The 18,724-nt window shown below is 40.8% G+C and overlaps 2 protein-coding genes and 1 non-coding gene across 3 annotated transcripts; 1 reads left to right on the forward strand and 2 right to left on the reverse strand.

Moving 5' to 3' along the window:
- Positions 1-1,376: 1,376 nt before the first annotated feature.
- On the reverse strand, positions 1,377-7,592 carry mep1a.1 (meprin A, alpha (PABA peptide hydrolase), tandem duplicate 1). Its single transcript, XM_053445861.1, has 13 exons — positions 7,435-7,592; positions 5,885-5,943; positions 5,733-5,777; positions 5,562-5,602; positions 5,219-5,294; positions 4,791-4,908; positions 4,336-4,511; positions 3,929-4,150; positions 3,680-3,826; positions 3,344-3,559; positions 2,563-3,027; positions 1,702-1,875; positions 1,377-1,567 (listed from the first exon to the last, which is right to left on the reverse strand). The coding sequence occupies exons 1-13, from the start codon at positions 7,590-7,592 to the stop codon at positions 1,518-1,520; spliced, it is 1,947 nt and encodes a 648-aa protein (XP_053301836.1). The 3' UTR covers positions 1,377-1,517.
- A 6,220-nt stretch (positions 7,593-13,812) lies between these two features.
- On the forward strand, positions 13,813-13,894 carry trnas-gcu (transfer RNA serine (anticodon GCU)). Its single transcript has one exon. It is a non-coding gene; the product is annotated as a tRNA-Ser (tRNA).
- A 304-nt stretch (positions 13,895-14,198) lies between these two features.
- LOC128460005 (protein FAM177A1) lies at positions 14,199-18,239 on the reverse strand. The gene is made up of 5 exons (XM_053444989.1): positions 16,863-18,239; positions 16,473-16,631; positions 16,116-16,170; positions 15,906-16,000; positions 14,199-15,319 (listed from the first exon to the last, which is right to left on the reverse strand). The coding sequence occupies exons 1-5, from the start codon at positions 16,884-16,886 to the stop codon at positions 15,113-15,115; spliced, it is 540 nt and encodes a 179-aa protein (XP_053300964.1). The 5' UTR covers positions 16,887-18,239; the 3' UTR covers positions 14,199-15,112.
- Between the last annotated feature and the right edge of the window lie 485 nt (positions 18,240-18,724).

Raw genomic sequence — 18,724 nt, forward strand, 5'->3', positions numbered from 1 at the left:
TGATAATGACAGATTGATTGTGTTAAGTAACGAACTATCAATTAGGGGCAGAATTTCTTTAAGTGATTTTGTCGGAATCGGATCTAAGATACTTAGAACCTGAGATTATTTTGGTAAACTGATCACAGGTGATCAGAGAGAAACTGTTTAAATAATGGGTAGGATTTTCAGCCGTTTCTGAGATTTCAGTTGTTGGTAGGGTGTTAGTGCCAATTGAGGGCATGAGATGGTTGATTTTATTTCTAAAAGTCTGTGTCTGCACTCTTCCTCACGAAAAAAAAAAAAGGTCACTCTGGCCCAATGACCTGTGAGGTCACCAGGCCAATATAAGGCCAGGTCTCCCCTGTACAACTCTTCCAAGGAGGAAGAGTTCGGGAGGCTTTCTCCAGAACACAGAACATGCGGCATCAGGCCGTGTCTACAAGTGGCCGAACTTTGGTTTCACAATAACCATGTCCGAACAGAACATAGTCAAGGATCCCAGGCATAACATCATCCATGGGACAAGTAAATAGAAGTAAATTTGTCAAATTAATTTGTAAAAACCATTCATATGAAGGGGGACAATACCTTTGATTAATTCATTAATCAATATTTTTGAATTTTTGGTTTCTTTACTTTTTTCAATGTTGTAAGTCGATTTTTTTCGACATTTTCAGCATTTTCCCGTAAGCATAATTCATTGATGAAAATCTGACATGATTAGGGAACTGGTGAGTGTGTCATATTTGGTGCAGTTTGAATTTCACTTTGCTACTTTCTGATGGTTTACACCACTTGTTCAATCATATCACTATTTTTTTGTGTCTTTGTTCCTGTGTAGTTCTATTCTATTCTTCTTACCTGTCATTATTCTCTATTTGAGCTGCTGTCATACCAGATGGGGATCAATAATAATTCTTATTTTATCGGGTTGGACCTTAGTGGAGGTATGTGCTCTGCTGAATGCCGTTCTAATTATTGTACCAGTGCTATTGCTGCTGCGGTGGAGGATGTACTCTACTTCTGTGGAAAATTAATAGCAACATTAGACGGTTGCTCCTGAGCACATAGACCTTTGTTGTTTTATATTTATATATTTGTCTTAAATGTAAGTACAAGGTTAGGGATTCATGTGTGATTTCCTAGACATTAATGGGCTTATTTTCATAAATAAAGCACAAATTAAAAAAACATACCACAGGGTTTCTCTTATAGCTTTTATTGAGACAACAATTCAATATAGCAAGAATCTTATTTAACATAATTATATAATGATGCACTTCAAAACCTGTTTTATATGTGTTTGAACTTTTCCATACAGATTACATACCAGATATGACCATTACATTTTATTCATTATGTGTGTAATTATGATATTGTGTAATAGCAGGAATATTCCAATCATTTTAAACACAAGAAACACAATTATTGTATTTTCTCATTATCATAAGTACCTACATGTGTGATATAATGTTCACAGGTGAGATCAAAATATCTCACCTTCAGTTCATTGTGGTAAAACAGCAAATGTGCCTTTACTCCTTCGGCTCAATGGGAACTTCTGTTTTGATCAGTGATGTGATGTCTGTGGATAAAAACACTCATCATTTCTGCTTCTTGATATACTGAACATCACACATTGCAATAATTTCAGGATGGTTTTTAATGTGCACAGTATGAGATATTTCCATACATGAATATTTAACACAGATCACAAACCGTCAAAGTTGATGAGGATGATGAGGTCATCGCTCTTGAGGTAACTACGCCGCCGGAGGTCAAAGTGCTTGATAAAGTTTCTCCAGCCCCATGATTCACCTCTGAAGCAGTCACAGGACGAGTCATACCAGCCCACCTTGGATGGATTGTCCCAGAACAATTGTCCATTTGATGCTAAGAGACAGAAAAACACAGAATCACCTGTCTGATGTAGGGGCAGGAACTGTCCCAGGGGGACCAAGAACAGTTTGTTGAACCTGAGGAACCAGTGTCTAAATTGGGTTTGGTATAAATGTTAAGTCATTTTGAGGGAGGACTCACTGAATGGTGGTAATTTCTTACCAAAGTGTGTTTGCAGTATTTTACCATAAATAACAACCTGCTAATCCGGAAAAGTATCAAGTAATTTTCAAGCAATATATTTATGATCTAATTGTCTAATCTTATAGGAACAAATGGGTTCAGGGCTGACAGCTTCAAGAAGGCTTTGGAAGCTACCGAGACAAATACAGTGATGTTTTTGGTTTGTTTGTGGGATTTCTTGACTATAAGAAAAAAATAATCACATATACATATATATATATATATATTTATATATATATATATAGCCTTCTAGCTGTGATGTGAGAAACCCCCAAATGTTAACATTTTTAAATGCATTTCTTTTTTACCTCATTGAAAGTACTTTTAGCATATTTACTTTTATAGCAGAAATCAATAAGTAAGGTTTTGCTGTCTAATTGCAGTTTCCTAAAGCTGTGACACGCACCACACCCCAAGCAAGTGTATAACTATTACTATTCTTCCTGTTCATGTGTAAATTATTGTGGGAGTACAGGAAACCGGATAGGGAGAACTTACTTGTCCTCATGTCAGTAGTGAGGCTGCGAGCAGAGGACATCCTCATCTTAGCGTCAGGGTCTTGGTCCATCACCACCAAGGTGGCCTGTCTATTTATGGCTGGCCACTGCATCACCGCATCATTATCCCCGCTGGCCAGGTGGAAGTACAGCCCAGCGTAGTTCCCTGTGTAATCAGTGTAACTGGACAGAGGAAAGATGCGCACACCGAAACCATAGCCTTCAGGGCTGTAGAATCGAGGGCTGTCGATTACTGTGTTGGTGTCAGCCGTCTCCATGATTTGTGAGAAGTTCTGGATTCTCCACACGGCATTGGGGCAGCGGGTTTCCGTCAGGCTGATGTCGTCGATGTAGATGCCCCCGGAGGACGCTGAGGGGTCACCACGAATGGCCTGGAAGGCATAGCGGAATTTCTCACCTACCTCCAGAGGGACGTGTGCGATCTTCCAAGTGTGGTCAGAATCCGCTGGTGTGACAGGGACAAGGTCAAGATGGCAAATCTTACTATTTGTGTTAATATTCATGTATAAAGTTATTGGGTAGATACATTTTGTTGAACATTTGTCTCTCTCCCTTACTGTATTTACTGTAAAAGAACAGCTTGACAGTTATGGAAAATAACTTTTCATTTTCTTGCCAAGAGGTAGAGAAGATTTACACTACTCTTATAATTGTCCCTTTACTTTACCATCTACAGCCAGTGGGCTATAGCCAGACTCTATCCCCTGATGGATGTGTAAGGTCATGCAAGAAAATATAATAATGTAAAAATCATCAAATACCATTAAAAGTGTGTATTTTCCTCATTCTTCGAACAGTGCCCGTGCCATCGTCCATCTTGACCCAGATCACCAGCCTGTCCTTTGGACTTCCAGTCATCTTGTAGAAGAACTGCAGACACTGGAGCTTCCTCTTGGGATAGAGGATTCTGGATTCCAGCAGGGCAGACTCCTCAGGCGCCCCACTCATTGTGCTGAGGTGCATGTAATACCCACTATCTAAAAGATCAGACAAAATGTTTGCGTCAAATTAAGTTTACTAACTTCTTTTCTGTTGTCTGAGCTGCCAATAAACAGGGTTTGAAATTTTTGAAAATAAATATTATGCAGATTTCTGACCTCTGCATTTTCCCAGGAGTGTGTGATCCTCTGCCCCGACTGTGCTCTGGGTATGAACCCAGTCTGCATCATCAGAGGAAGCCTGGATCATCCCACAGATGCTGGCATACTCAAATGCACACTGGTCCAGCAGGGTGAGGGGACCAGCTGGGGAGGAGGAGGGTAGAGGACATGTATACTTACTTTTAAAGTGTTATCGACCTAGAAGAAACTAAGAAAATCACATCAGAAATTCCCTTTGTAACATACAGCAGTTGTACATCCTGTTGAGCCTGAGAGTGTCCATCTTGCTGAAGTCGAGGTACTGCCCTATGATGTTGTAGAACTCTGGGATTTTGGTGGTGACGGTGGGAATGGAGTCGTTCTTATTGAAGGAGAAGGGCCTGTAGTGCATGATGGACTCATAGTCATATGCCGTGTTTTGATCGGTAATGAAGTTGTCATCGTATTTGTTGAAGTTGTGTTCAAGTCCTGCAGGAAATGTCAAGTTCTTTAAGTCACACAACATGTCATAATAAAGAAAGAAAACTGCAAATTTGAGAAATTAATGCATATTTAAAGGTTTAAATCATAAATTTAATGTAAATAGTTTTACAAAAATTGGTTTAATAGAACATGAATCATAGAAGAAAGAACATGACAAAATGTAACCATACCTGGTAGAACCTGATTCAGCCAAATTTCGACATAGTCGTCCCTGTCTCCGCGGGACTGTTCATGGTAGAATCCCAGAGCATGGAGAAGCTCATGTTCTATCACTGCTTTGTGGTCACAGCCTGAGCCCAAAGATAGAATCTGACCAGTCTGCTGGTCACCAACGCTGGAGAAACATCTGTGACAAACAAAATGAATTGAGCAGAGGCCGGTTTATCCTGACTTTAAATTATCCTGAGTATCGATCCACTTCTTCCCATAATTAAAAATAAAAATAAAAAATGTAACATAACAAGTCTGAGGCTCACCCTGCGAAGGTTATTATATCACTTTAATTGTGGCCACTACTTTCAATTTTAGCTCAGACAAAGTTTTGCTCAGAGGGGTGAATTTAACACCTGAGTTAAGATGAATTCAGTGGACGGAGTTGAGAAAAGTCAGAAAGTCAGAGCCATACCCCCCTCTCTTTTCAAACTTGATGAAGGTCTTCTCTCCTTCGTAAGGCTTGAAGTCAATGCAAGACTTGAGCCGATACATTTCAAAGGCCTGGTGGACGCAGCCCTTGGCGTTCAGATCTGAGGAGGGAGAGAAACAGGGAACTGGAGTATGCCATACGGTCTGTATAGATTAATTGACAAATTATCATTTATCCACAGACCACACATATACATGTAGATGGTAGATGGGACTATAAACCCCTATACAGACTTTATCTATCCTTATATCCCCTTTCTGCCTGGTACTATAACTTGTCACTGGCCCTATTGCCTGCCTCAGCAATAGGGCAGCTACAGACTATATTTATACAAAACAGACTTTATCATTTAAAAATGCAGCATTCGTTAGGTAAATATCAGGACAATTGAATTTAGAAAAAAGACTCACCTAAGTCATCACCCAGAATGTAAGGGATTGGAAATTTCCATCTGTATTTTTGGTCAATCAGGGCATTTTTTCCTTCCTGCAGCATAAACAAGGTGTTAAATATATATTATGACATTAAACTTACTGGAGGTTAATAAAAATCATTTAAAAAACACACAGCCTCTCATATGCCCTGTTTGTTATTGGATATTGCATTTTAATTACTCAAGATCCAAAGGGCCAACTGTCCCAACAGCCAATCATTTGATCACATACACCAACAGTAATAACAATCAAGGGAATGATCAGCAGTAATCAGCAATTCTCTTAAATCATTTTAAAATTAGGAAAATATTCAACTCACTGGAAGTAAAATGTCCCCTTCAAAGAGGTTAGCATCTGAACCTACAGCACAGGCACAAACGACACATCAATACATACAAAGTTGTTTTCACCATATATTCCTGTAAACTCAGGGTCTTTACTGATGTTAGGATTATGGTCCTTAGAACTACTGTGATGTGCTGTTGCTCACCCGGGTTTAAGATGGGGTTCTCATCCTCACCATGCTCGTATACCTCTGTAAATACAAACACAGACATGGTTCAGTCTTCTCATGTTACTCTGAACAACTTTTTCTGTTCAACAACTTTTATTTCTCGTATATAATATCATTAATGTACGTACCATGTACCTTAGGGGAGACTGGTATCTGCCAAAAAATTATAACAAAGTACAAGTTATCACTTAATTAACAACATCACACTCACTATCAATAATTGATGAATAAAGACTTACAGTATATGAGGTGGCCAGAGCCACCAGTCCGAACCATAACAGCACTCTGTCCACCATCCTGCTGAATGTCACAAGCAGATGTTGCTGCTTTGGTTTAAATGTGCTCCTTGACAAGGAATATGACGTTGGACCCTGAATTTTATGTCAGTCATAAAGAGTAACCGAGGGACTTTGACTCCAAATTGTAACTGAGTAAAGGATGTTAGTACACGTGCACCTGCACTATATTTTTACAATACATCTGTTATCGTCTTATAACTAATTCTGCTGAGACATCAGATAAAAACCGTTGATTAATGAATTGTCCTCCAAACGTTTGGGAAAGCTCACTGCTAATGTTACACAGTCGTTACCACACACCCTCGTCTGTGTGGTAACGACTGGGTTTTTCAGCAGGACAACGCTCCAATTCACAATGCCCGTCTGACCAAGACTTTTTTCCAGGAGAATAACATCACTCTTTTGGACCATCCTGCGTGTTCCCCTGATCTTAATCCAATTGAGAACATTTGGGGATGGATGGCAAGGGAAGTTTACAAAAATGGACTTCAGTTCTAGACAGTGGATGCCCTTCGTGAAGCCATCTTCACCACTTGGCGCAACATTCGCACTAGCCTTTTGGAAACACTTGCATCAAGCATGCCAAAACGAATTATTGAAGTGATCAACAATAATGGTGGAGCTATTCATTACTGAGTCAGTTTTTGAAACTTTAATTTCTGTTTTAGGAGGTTTTTTGTTTTTTTTGAGCTGTGGTCTTAAACTTTTGATCAGCTGATGAACAGCCTACTTCAGTTAAATTGTTGTTTTCAATAAATTGCCTGCTCACAACTTTTGGGCTCTTGTTCCCATTTCTTCTTTTTGCATTTTGAAACTCTACTTAGAACCTTCCTAAGATTCAACAGTGCAAAATGCAAATTCATGCAATTTTTTAGCTGGTCTTAAGATTTTGATCAGGAGTGTACTTGCATGATCAAGCAACAATCCAGGACCTGTTGGACACTTTTTGTTATTTTGTCCTAATAATATGTTTTATGAGCAAGTGATGAGTGGTAAAATGAAGATTGTCAATTTTCCTTTTAATTTTCTAAACATTTCTGGAGCAAAATATCTTCAAACATTCCAAACTTAAAGAATGCACTGGCATGATCAGTCCAGTCCAGGTGAGCACCCAGGTACTGATAATGGTAAATGGTAAATGGATTTGTATTTATATAGCGCTTTTCTAGTCTGATGGCGACCACTCAAAGCGCTTTACAGTACAGTTTTACATTCACCCTTTCACACACACATTCATACAGTGCATCTATCCCAGCACTTTGTTATTCTATGGGGGGCAATTCAGGGTTCAGCATCTTGCCCAAGGACACTTCGGCATGCAGATGGGTCAGACTGGGGATCGAACCGCCGACGTTCAGGTTGGAGGACGACCACTCTACCCCTCAGCCACAGCTGCCGAAGTCACTATCTTTATATCCAATCCCTGGATGTTTATCAGCGTCAGGGGGAGTGTCTCCGCCTGCAGAAATATACCACCAGCTCTTCCGTTGTCCCCGCATTGATCTGGAGGAAGTTCACAAAGTCCTGCGTCTGTCATAGTGCAGTGAAGCAGTTGGACCCAGAGTATTAACAAGGAGTGTAATTTAATGAACAAATAGTCTTTAACAGACAAAACAACTATAAACACTAAGGGGAAAACTCTGGAGGCTTACACAGGAGAAGCAGAGGCTCAGGAGACACGAGATACGATAAACACAGGAGTTCTGGGGTCGGATTTATAAAGGATTGTGTAGGATTCCTACTAAAAGTGTGCGTACGCACAAAAGCCGGAAATGGCGTTGGCCAAAGCTAATTCCGATTTATAAAACCGTGCGTACGCACACCTGAACGCAATGTTCACAGTCCACTTGGAAACATTCGTACGTGGATCTGCCTCCAAATCCGCCCTCCACACGCCCACCGTCAACCATGAATGGTCAATGCAAAGCACGGCACGAACATTAAATGATGCCGCTGACCAATGGGTTTCCACCGTGAGTCCTGACGGAGGCACGGCATCAAGCGATGTGAAGAGGGAGTGAAACTTTCTGAAACTGACATCGACGTGTTCGTTAGTGAGGTGAAGAGCGACTTTATGGGACAGCAGTAATGTCACTAATAAAGAAAATACACTGACACTCTGCCGCTGCTGTGGATAACACAATGTGTGAGATCAGAAATCGCTGAACCCTCTCTTCCTCCTCGTCCTTCCATTCGCATGCACACATCACGCAGATCCCCGCACCACTGTCACGGAAGTATTTATTTATTGAGAGAATCGGACCGAATCGGACATTTTTGATCCCTACCTCCACTGGGATATTTTTGGGAAAGTGTCTCAATTTCTTATAAGTGATCTCCTGTGCGCTGTGTGCTCCGTGCGCTCCGTGCGCTCTGTGGCACGGTCACGTTCACTGCAGTGAAAGGAAGTACTGAAGATATTATAGAAGATATTATTAAAAACTATTAATGACTCTGCTCTGTAACTCCACTGTTAAATAGAATATGAACGTAATTTGCTGTAAGTTGTTTTATATATTTTTAAATGAAAAGGCTCGGGTGGAGCAGATATGTCGCGTGAGCAAAACTAAGATGTTGGTGTTAATGTAAATGATGAAGTGGATCAATAATCTGCTTCAATTCAACACCTCATGTCTGCATCGCCACTTTCCCGTCTCCAAAACGTTCGTACGCATGGGTCAGAGTTTGCTTAGAAATACGCAAATTTTGCCGTCAAGTTCGTTTTTATAAATCCCAACTTTGGCGTGAGCAGTGGCGTACGCACGTTTCAGGCCCCGTTTTGTGCGTACGCAACGGTTATAAATCCGACCCGCTGGGATATACGCACATTTTCCCGTCAAGTTCGTTTTTATAAATCGCAACTTTGGCGTGAGAAGTGGCGTACGCACGTTTCAGGGCCCGTTTTGTGCGAACGCAACGGTTATAAATCCGACCCCAGGGGCCTCATGTACTAAGGTTGCGTACGCAGAAAAACGTGGCGTACGTCCTTTTCCACGCTCACGTTCGGATGTACAAAACGTGAAATGACCGTAAAAATGTGCGGTCCCCACGCCAGCTCCAGAGCTGTCGTACGCACGTTTCTACAGCTATTGTTCCTTTGGCGACACTTAGAGGTTACGCTGGGAAACTGGGAAAAAAGGTGAAAACAATGACTCATCAGAGTGATTTGCAAATCAGAGACACACTAATGAACAATTAACACACCTTGCAATTATATGGGTGGCTATAAAAGCATGCGCAATGGATGAAGAAAATTGTTTTAACAATGGCTGTGTTAGCGTTGTTAGAGGACATCGCAAATGGTCACATCCGAAGGGAACGTATATTTAGGGAACGCGAGGACTTACTCGCAAATGATGACGATTGGCTCATGAGCCGATTTCGTTTCCCCAGGCCAGTATTACTGGAGCTGTGCGCAGAGCTGCGGCCGGCCCTAGAGCGCCACACAGCCAGGAGCCAGGGGTTGTCCGTGCCCACACAGGTGCTGACTACGCTGGGGTTCCTGGCAACAGGGGCCTTCCAGCGGGAGCTGGCCGATCGGTCAGGAGTGTGCCAGTCCACCCTGAGCCGAGCCATGCCAGCTGTGTGGGACGGAATCATCCGAATGTCATCCAGGTACATCAAATTCCCATACAATGCTGTTGAACACCAGCTCTTCGGCTCACCGGATGCCGGACCCGTCAACTGCAACCCACCCCGAGGAGCCATACGGGCCCGGCAGAATGTGATTTCAAGCATGTAAAGAGGCAAGGACAGAATTTACTTTGACACAAGTGTATTTATTGACGCGCTTATGTCACCGAGTACATTTATAAGCCGATCAAGGCGATCATTAATGCCACCGATGGCTCTGACGATTTCTGCCTGTGACTCCAGCACAGCTCGGTTGAGGACACGGCCGGTCGGGTGGTTGGCAGATGAATTGGAGGCGCCGCGTGCAGCGGAGCCGGTGGAGAAACCGGAGTCAGCGGTGACGCTGGAGACGCCGGGGCCGACGGAGGACACGCCGGGGCTGGAGACGCCGGGGCCGACGGAGGAGACGCAGGGGACGACGGAGCAATCCGTGCCCTCTCCTTGCTTGTCTATTCAAAAATAAAAAATTTAAGTTAATAAACACGAGTCAAAGTCTTTAATATCCTGGCATCTTTACGCACGACTTATGTGTATTGTAGGCAGCCAATTGTATGACCAGTATAATTACAGCATTTATGAATTCACCATATTTACCTTGGGGATGATCGGTGTCCCCTTCATGGGCTCCCACCACTCCGGTGAGAGCTGTGTCACCGATCAAAGCGGCCACTCTCAAATCGAAGGGGGAGAGTTCCCCCACTCCCGTCCCCCCACCTGTTGCGGTCACGCTTCGGCGGTGGGCAGAAACCCTCCGCTTCACCTCCACCTTGAGGTCTGACCACTTTTTTTTAATTTCAGAGTGTGTGCACTGCTGAGACCCCACTGCATTGACGGCCTCGCAAACACGCTCCCACTCATTTGTCTTTTGTTTAGCATTTATCCCTGTTGACAGGGTACCAAATAACATATGCTTGCGCATTTCTACCTCGTGGAGCAAAATCTCGAGCTCGGACTCCGTGAAGTTGCGTTTTTTAACTCTGTTCATGGTGCCAGGTGATCGGATTAAGAGGTGAATCTCAGGTCCAGGGGCCTATTTAAATGAAATTGCATATTTAAATGAGGGCGTGGACAGGGAGGAGTTTGGCACGTCGGCATGTGCGCTCAATTCCACGTTGATTGAGATGTACAAAAGAAACGTGCTTGGATCCATGCGTTCGCACACTTTGATACATCTGAATTTATTTGTGCGTAAGACAGTTTCTGGGTTTTGGCGTACGCCAAGTTTCAGTATGAAATCCACGCAAGTCTTAGTACATGAGGCCCCAGGACTGTAGAGCAAGACAGGAGAGCAGGACAGGACATAAAGAGGTTAGACAACGATCCAACAAAGGGGAGCACAGAGACTTATATACAGACACAGGGAAGGCAGGGGCAATTGGACACAGGTGTAACACATGAGGACTGTTGCAGACAATCACAGACAGGAAGTGAAGATAGAAAACACACAAACAGACATTATACCGGGATGTACCAATAAACAGAAACCACTTCTTCAAACAGAGGTGGAACCTAAACACTAGAAAATACCAAACCGTGACAGCGTCAGTCCTCTGTATTCCAGGGTCGGCTGGCCAATAGAGGCCTATAGGTTACCCGCTTCCAAAAGAAAAAAAGATGATGGTGATACATTTAGTCAATCATCATTATAATCATCATTATTATATTTAAAATGTATACAAGTATGCAAATTCTTAAGACAAATTTCCAGCCTGCTGCGTCTGAATATCATAGTCCAATCGGCTGCAGCGTCAAGCTGTGTTCAATAGAGCACGCGGCGATTTCAGCCAGATTGAAAATCGCACACAACGCTCTCATAGACTATCATCGTAAGAAGTTTCTTGTCACACTGCAAGCAATGCAATGGAATCTCTATGGCTTCCAGTGCTCGCACTAACGTGTTTTCGTCATATGTAAGCTGTTGCACTTGCACCTTGGTGGTCCAATCACATCGGCCTGTGATCTTGTCACTGTCACATTCAAGATCAACATACCTAACGAGAGGAGCGACTCGGTCGTCTCGCTTAAAGAAAAACCGCTCAGTCTTCGTAGTAATCAGTATAAATTGGCATTTGATGCAATGATGAATAACATTTTTGCTGTTATAGTTTGTCAAGGTGGAGCTCACTCATCCATATACTGTTGGTATACTGATTTCTTATCAGTTATTTTTTTTAATCTGTATCTGAAAAGTAATTAGTAACTTGTAGGTTATCAAATGAAGTAAAAAGTACAACATTTCCTCTGAGATGTATTGCAGTAGAAGTATAAAGTAGCATAAAATGGAAATTATCAGGTAAAGTACAAGTACCTACAAATTGTACTGACTAACTGTCAACAAATACTGTAAAACATGTAGCCTAAAAGAACAATCCTTGTCTTATGTTGCCATCTAGTGGATACTTTGCAGTGGTGTAAAGTAATAGAGTAAAAGTACTTCGTTACAGTACTTAAGTAGTTTTTTTGAGGGTCTATACTTTCCTTGAGTATTTATATTCATCAGGACTTCTACTTTTACTCCACTACATTTAAAAGAAAAAAGATTAACTTTTACTCCGTTACATTGACATCGAACACCTCGTTACTCGTTACAAATTAAAATCTGAATATAATTGTCAATCTCTCATCATGATATTGGATTATCTGCACTGTGCATGTTTGCGCGAGAACGGACGGGGCCTTGCGATGGATTATCTGAGGGCGGGACGGGAGATAAGCCGTCAACCGGGGGTAGTCCAGCGCAAAACCCTAATCGTCCGGAGGAAACCTTGTTACGAGTTGTACTTCCTCTAGTGTCCAGTTTGATCGTCTTCTTGGCATTCCGCCATGGTCATGACCGGCTCTGGAGGGGCCATTCTGAGGACCTCACTAAACCATCCAATGGGGAGTAGCGATGTGTGTACAAAGGGCAGGGATGTGATCAATGCGAGCACATTCCCCATCCATTTATTCCCTTTAGAATTATCCAGGTGCTCATGCAGGAGCTCGTTTCAGTTCAGTCTTTATTATTCGGTCTGAAATTTGGCCTGTTCTTCTCTGTACTAGCACTCTACAGTTTGTTAACGAAAGAGAAACTATCTTATTTTGTTTGCCTAGAACTTGTTTCCTTTTGCTGAGCTATCATAAGGGGTATTGTGTATCATTCATGCTGCTGATTAGAAAGTGAAAGGTCCAATTTTAGTGATATTTACAGTTAACAATTTTTTAGTGGTTATACTGTGGTCTATTATTGATCTTAGGAAGACTTAAGAGGCCCTTGTTTATTCTGTTGTGTTGGTTCTTTATTGTCCCTAGAAGATCAGATGCACTAGTCCAATACTATTTGGACCTCAGCATCTGGGGTTTGAATGTTTACAAATATATCTTATATGTATATTTTTGTTATACTTTTTCAGTTAGTTGAAATAAATCCTGATGAGAATAATTTTGGGTTGCTTGTGTCTGTATAGGGCTACCATAAAAAACACTTAGCATGTTTAAGTTTGGTACTTGTACTTTTACTTTTGATACTTAAGTACATTTCAACACCAGATACTTTTGATACTTAAGTACATTTAATATGAGCTACTTTAAGACTTTTACTCAAGTCATTTTCTTACGGGTGACTTTTACTATTACCGAAGTCACTTTCAGGTAAGATATCTGTACTTTTACTCAAGTATGGTTTTCAAATACTTTATACACCACTGATACTTTGTCATCTGCACAGCAAAGTAGTTAGTAGTTTTTAATGCAAATGTACGTGATGCAATGAAACAATGCTGACTTGAGTTTATTAAACAGCTGACCTTAGAGATTTGGCAGGAGCCGCACCTTTACCTTAACACTTAAAACTTCATTAATCCAGCTGCAGGTGGCGTGATGGGGTTTTCACAACTCACGGATCACATGACCGCAGTCAGCCGACAACTTTCACGTTGCTGAGATTAGCTCATCTTGTTAGCACATTAGCGTTGCTCGCTAGCTATGGCCGTTCGTCTCAAAGACATGACGTATAACATAAGACCAGCTGTTTGCAATATGTCGGGCAAATGTAGCAAAACGCGAATCACTGAACAACACACATTTCATTATTATGCTCTATTTTAACATATAAAGTAGGCGGGATTTAGCATTGGGTCCATGTCGACGAGGTGGCCGAGTGGTTAAGGCGATGGACTGCTAATCCATTGTGCTCTGCACGCGTGGGTTCGAATCCCATCCTCGTCGGATTTCTTTTCTATTTTTTTTTACACTTATTATATTTTATATTAAAGAAATTATCCTATGATCATTTATTTTCTGTCTCTGCCCCAAATATGTGGAACAATTAACCGTTTGCGATGAGCTTCTCCTCCCTCGACATATTTAAGACCAGTCTCTCGTGTTCTCTGTTTTTGTTTTAGCTTAAGTTAATGTTAATGTTAACCACATGATTAATAATTATTATTATTTTACACTGATAGTCACACACTTACGGAAGCGTACTGAATCACTTGAAAAAATAATTATCTCAGAAAAAAGAGAGAAAGAGTTGTGTGACATGCTTTTATTTTGAAAGTGAAGTTCCTTTCTAGACAAGGACTTACTGTTATGATCTGTAACTTCACAAATTAAAAGTGTTATGTTTTTGCGACCCCCGAAAGAGGCACAATCTCTTAGGCTGTTGTTTAGGGAAGTTTTAAATAATCCTGAAAACATCAGTTGAACGTCTCGACCGTCTTTCGTGGGATATGCTACAGATAGATATAGGATAGTTTTCATTTTTCTCCATAATTCAAATATTTCGTTTGATAGTGTAAGCCATTTTATTTAGTGGCTTTATTATGGAAGGTTTATGTGTAGTTCCTGTTATAAGCAGGATGTTTATTGGGACTCTTGTTTTGAAAGGGGTTCTAACGGAAGAGGATTCTGTCAATAGAGAAGGTTTGAAGTGTGAAGGAAAATAAACGGCAGTGATGTCACGATTCAATAACCATCTCTCGTGTCCTTTTTCGGCTGAGGCCTCCTGACAGTATAAGAGAACAAACGCTCGGCTGCATTAGTCTTTTGTAGTTCACTGGTATTTATACAGAAGGAGAGTCTGACAGTTTTAAGCGACGCTATACGTCATGGCGCTAATACAATAAATCGTGCCAAACAAAAGACTGTCTAAGAGTGCAACAGTTAGATGTAGCCCGCTGAACAGAGGCTCTATGCGAAACGTCCATGCAAAATGTAACTTAATCAAAATACTAGATTACAATAATCTCAGAAAAACAGAGTTGTTTTTTTCAAGTGAATGCAATACGCTTCCGTACACTCACTGACATCTTCAATGTGTCAGTGTTTTTATCCTTCACGTTATCTTGTAACATTCCCATACTATATACAAAGAGTCCCACCATACTTTCTGTGTCGTCACTGTTTGCAATCATAACTGTTACTGCTTCTTTGCTTCTTTTTCTTTTATTTCCAATAATCCTCATCTGCCTGATAGCTTCGGTTGTGGTATCCATCTTTGCTGCTCACGTGTTTCCCATCATGGCTCCCCTGGAGATCAGCGGGCCTACTTGTGTCTCCTGTAGCTCCGTATTGAATATCAAACATTGGAGAGAAGCGGGTCATCTCTCCTTGTTCCTGCTTGAGGCCGCCGGAGGCCTGGCTGCTCGGTTCCTGAGCGAGACCGAGGGAACAGAGTCAAACACAAGGAACAACCCACTCATGTTCCTACAAATGAACTGTTAACTGCAGTTTCATCACGTTCTCAGCCCGGACACGTCACACTTTTATATCACAAAAAGTCTCTGCATATACCTGTCATTAGAGCTTGGCTAATACGGATAATGGTATTTTGGTAGCTGATGTGAATTATTAGTATAATTATTATTATTAGTAGTAGTAGTAGTAGTAAATTGACAATAATGATAATAATAATAATAAAGTTGTTCATGTTGCTGAAATAATTTCCCACACCGATATCAGCATAAAGACAGACACACAAATACATATATATAAAAAAAAATGGCAATGATTCCTAAGATGTCGTTGTCAAACCCATATGATAAAGAAATGAAATATAATTGAGGCTTGATTTGTTTTACAGCTTAACTATAAACTTTATTTAAAAAAAATGGAAAGAAAATAAATAACAAATACAACCAAAAATATAGAACTTGATATAACATAAAATTCATAAATGCCAAGTTTTTTTAACTTAGGTGTTCATATCTGCATACATACGTTTTGAATTTGACTTTACCTTGTGATCACGCTGATGTCGATCTATAAGAGACTGGTATTTGGGTGAATTCAGTCCAAGTGCACTGGCTAGTCTCTCTCCAAGGAAATCACAAGCTAATGTTGGAAACAAAAATATATTGAAACTCAAAGAGATTTTCATACAGAACTAAAATCCGCCGCAGTGTTTATTCAGTTCACTTTGAATAAGTTTAATTGTGGTGTTACATACCATGCAGTGAAATCCTCCCAACTAGAATGGCCACATTCTTGAATGAGAACCAATTCTAAGATAGAGGAGACAGAAAGAAAAAAAAACTGAACTGATGATGATAATGATTAACAAGCAATACAAATATTCTCCTTTAGGCTAGGTCTAAAAACAGTAGTACTCTTAGGCCAGTTTAAAGCTAGGGTTGGTAATTCTGGAAAAGGATTGGAACCAATTAAATGATTGTGTTTTTTACAGACCGGTGAGGGCCACAGACACCAGCTGTCTTTCTTTTTTTTTACAACTTTATTTACTGATGGTTCTTGGGACTTTTGGGGAATTGTATTTAAAAGGACACAGCTTGGAACCGTCTCTCACCCTCTCCATGGGTTCTCTCAACGGAGAGCTATTCGAGGGCTGCGCCGCTTCCTCCTCAATATCTTCTACTTCCATAGTTTCACCGCTGGTGAAGTGGATGATCATGTTCTGTTTGCTCTGGGTTGAACCGGCAAACTCTGTTTCCTGGATGACTATAACCTGAAAGATCAGACAGGTCTAAACTTATACCTGTTATGATTGTTATCTTTATGTACAGCATGTTGTCATTATATATTCTACTACTGACTAGAGCATCTAAGAGTGAAGATTCACCTGTGGCTGGTCACAAACAGCTCCTGAAAGCCAACACTTACACCTCTGTTACAGTGTCACTGAACACAGCCTTAGCTAACATTTCTGTTTGTCTTGCTCCATTGTTAAAACACTTACCTCCTGCTGGAGGCTGTTGTTCATTCTTCCGAAATTATAATTCTTTCTCTAGCGCTCCCCTGCAAATGTGTTGACTTAGTTTTTCTACTCCTGTAGAAAAACACGCTACAGGATACAGGATTCGCCGTGAAACCTGAGAAGTCAAATACAACAGTGCAAACCTTATCACAGAGCTGCCACTGTAATGCAATCAGTTTCATTCTTGTCCTGAAGGGGCTGGACTTATAGTAGTCAGTGTGTAGAATGTCAAGGCTTGCTGCCAATTTGATTATATATGAACCTCAATGTTTCCAGGATATTTGTCCCTAAATTGACCTGAAAATCACTTAAATCATTTGTTACAGACATTTTAATATCTGACACCTACATATATTTACATTTATCTTCATCTTTCAGCTCTTGGCCGAATATCAAAGTGAAATACTGGAATAGAGGAAAGCCCATTTAATGGATGTTTCCTTCAAACTCAAACACATTTGGTGTCGTTTAACCTTTAGAGGAATTTAATATCTCTTCAATCCTTAAAACTTTATATACACTAAATGTTCTTGTAGTTGGATAGACATGGAGGCAAATTGGTTAAGAAGAACTGGCATGTTAAAATATAACACTGTATTGAAAGGATATTGCTTAGCAGAAACATATAACCTCAGTGGGGTGTATATGTTTAATTGATATAAGCGATAAGGTAGACTACTAGGTTTGGTAAATACACTTGTATGGATCTGAGCCGGCACTTCCTATGAGCCAACTAGGCAGCTGCTAAGGGCTCTGCAGCCACCAGGGGCCCCCCAAAGTCATCATTCACTGAATTAGAGTTGCTAATGATGTACTCTGGCCCTATCCACTGTAAGATAGGGCCACTAATGAGGATCACCATGAAGGTTAGATCCAAAACTGGGGGAAATGACGTTAGTGCATATATAACACAGCCACCCTAAGCTACTGAACAATTTCCAAATTTGATGGTGAAAAAAATTATGTGAATTCATGTAAATGTATTGAAATATATCAATCGGCAACATTTTTTTCTTTTAATTATGCACGTTTGAAAAGTTATGTGTTGATCCCACCTATCACTAAGGTATCATGGTGAAAATGAACACAATCTACATTGCATGAGAGTACAGGACAAAACATTATTTTAGGTTCATTGTTTAAAGAAATTGATCTTAGGTATGATTTAATTACAAAGATTTAGACAGTGCTTTAAACTTATCCTGTATTTTGCTGAGGGCCCCAAGATGTAGAGATGGTTCTGGATGTTATCGAACATAAGCTCCTTGTTACACATGTGCAAGATCCTCATTTGATGACGTCATCACTGGGGCTGTTTATTTCAGGAGTGACTAGGCTTCTCAAGTGTGTTTCTACAATCTCAGCTGTGCTTGCCCCTGACAAATCGGACCATTGTTAACTCGGTGGAGCTCATTCTGCACAACAACAGACAGGATAATGCTCAAGTGTATCTTGAACTGACACAACTCAATAAAGTGTTGTCGTATACAAACAGCAGACACAGACGAATGTGGTTCAATGAATGAATTAACACAATCTGGAATATATTTTACATGAAAGACACCATTAGAGGGCTAAAGGAGTATTACACTGTAATGATGATTCCACACACTCTTTGTTAATAAACAGCTCTGCTCATATTAATGCTTCCCAGTTAAACCCACTGATCCAAGTTTATCAAACCAACATTTCCATTCAAACCAAATCAGACCACAAGGAGAAACGCGTCTCAACCGATAGACATCCCTGCACAGCTTATGACAATGTGCAATGAGGAAATTTAGTGAGAATCTCGTCTGCTTTTTCAGCAGTAGTCTAGCTCATGTAAGTTAATATACAAGTAG

This window comes from Pleuronectes platessa, chromosome 17 (genome assembly GCF_947347685.1).
Source record: "Pleuronectes platessa chromosome 17, fPlePla1.1, whole genome shotgun sequence".
Classification (NCBI taxonomy): domain Eukaryota; kingdom Metazoa; phylum Chordata; class Actinopteri; order Pleuronectiformes; family Pleuronectidae; genus Pleuronectes; species Pleuronectes platessa.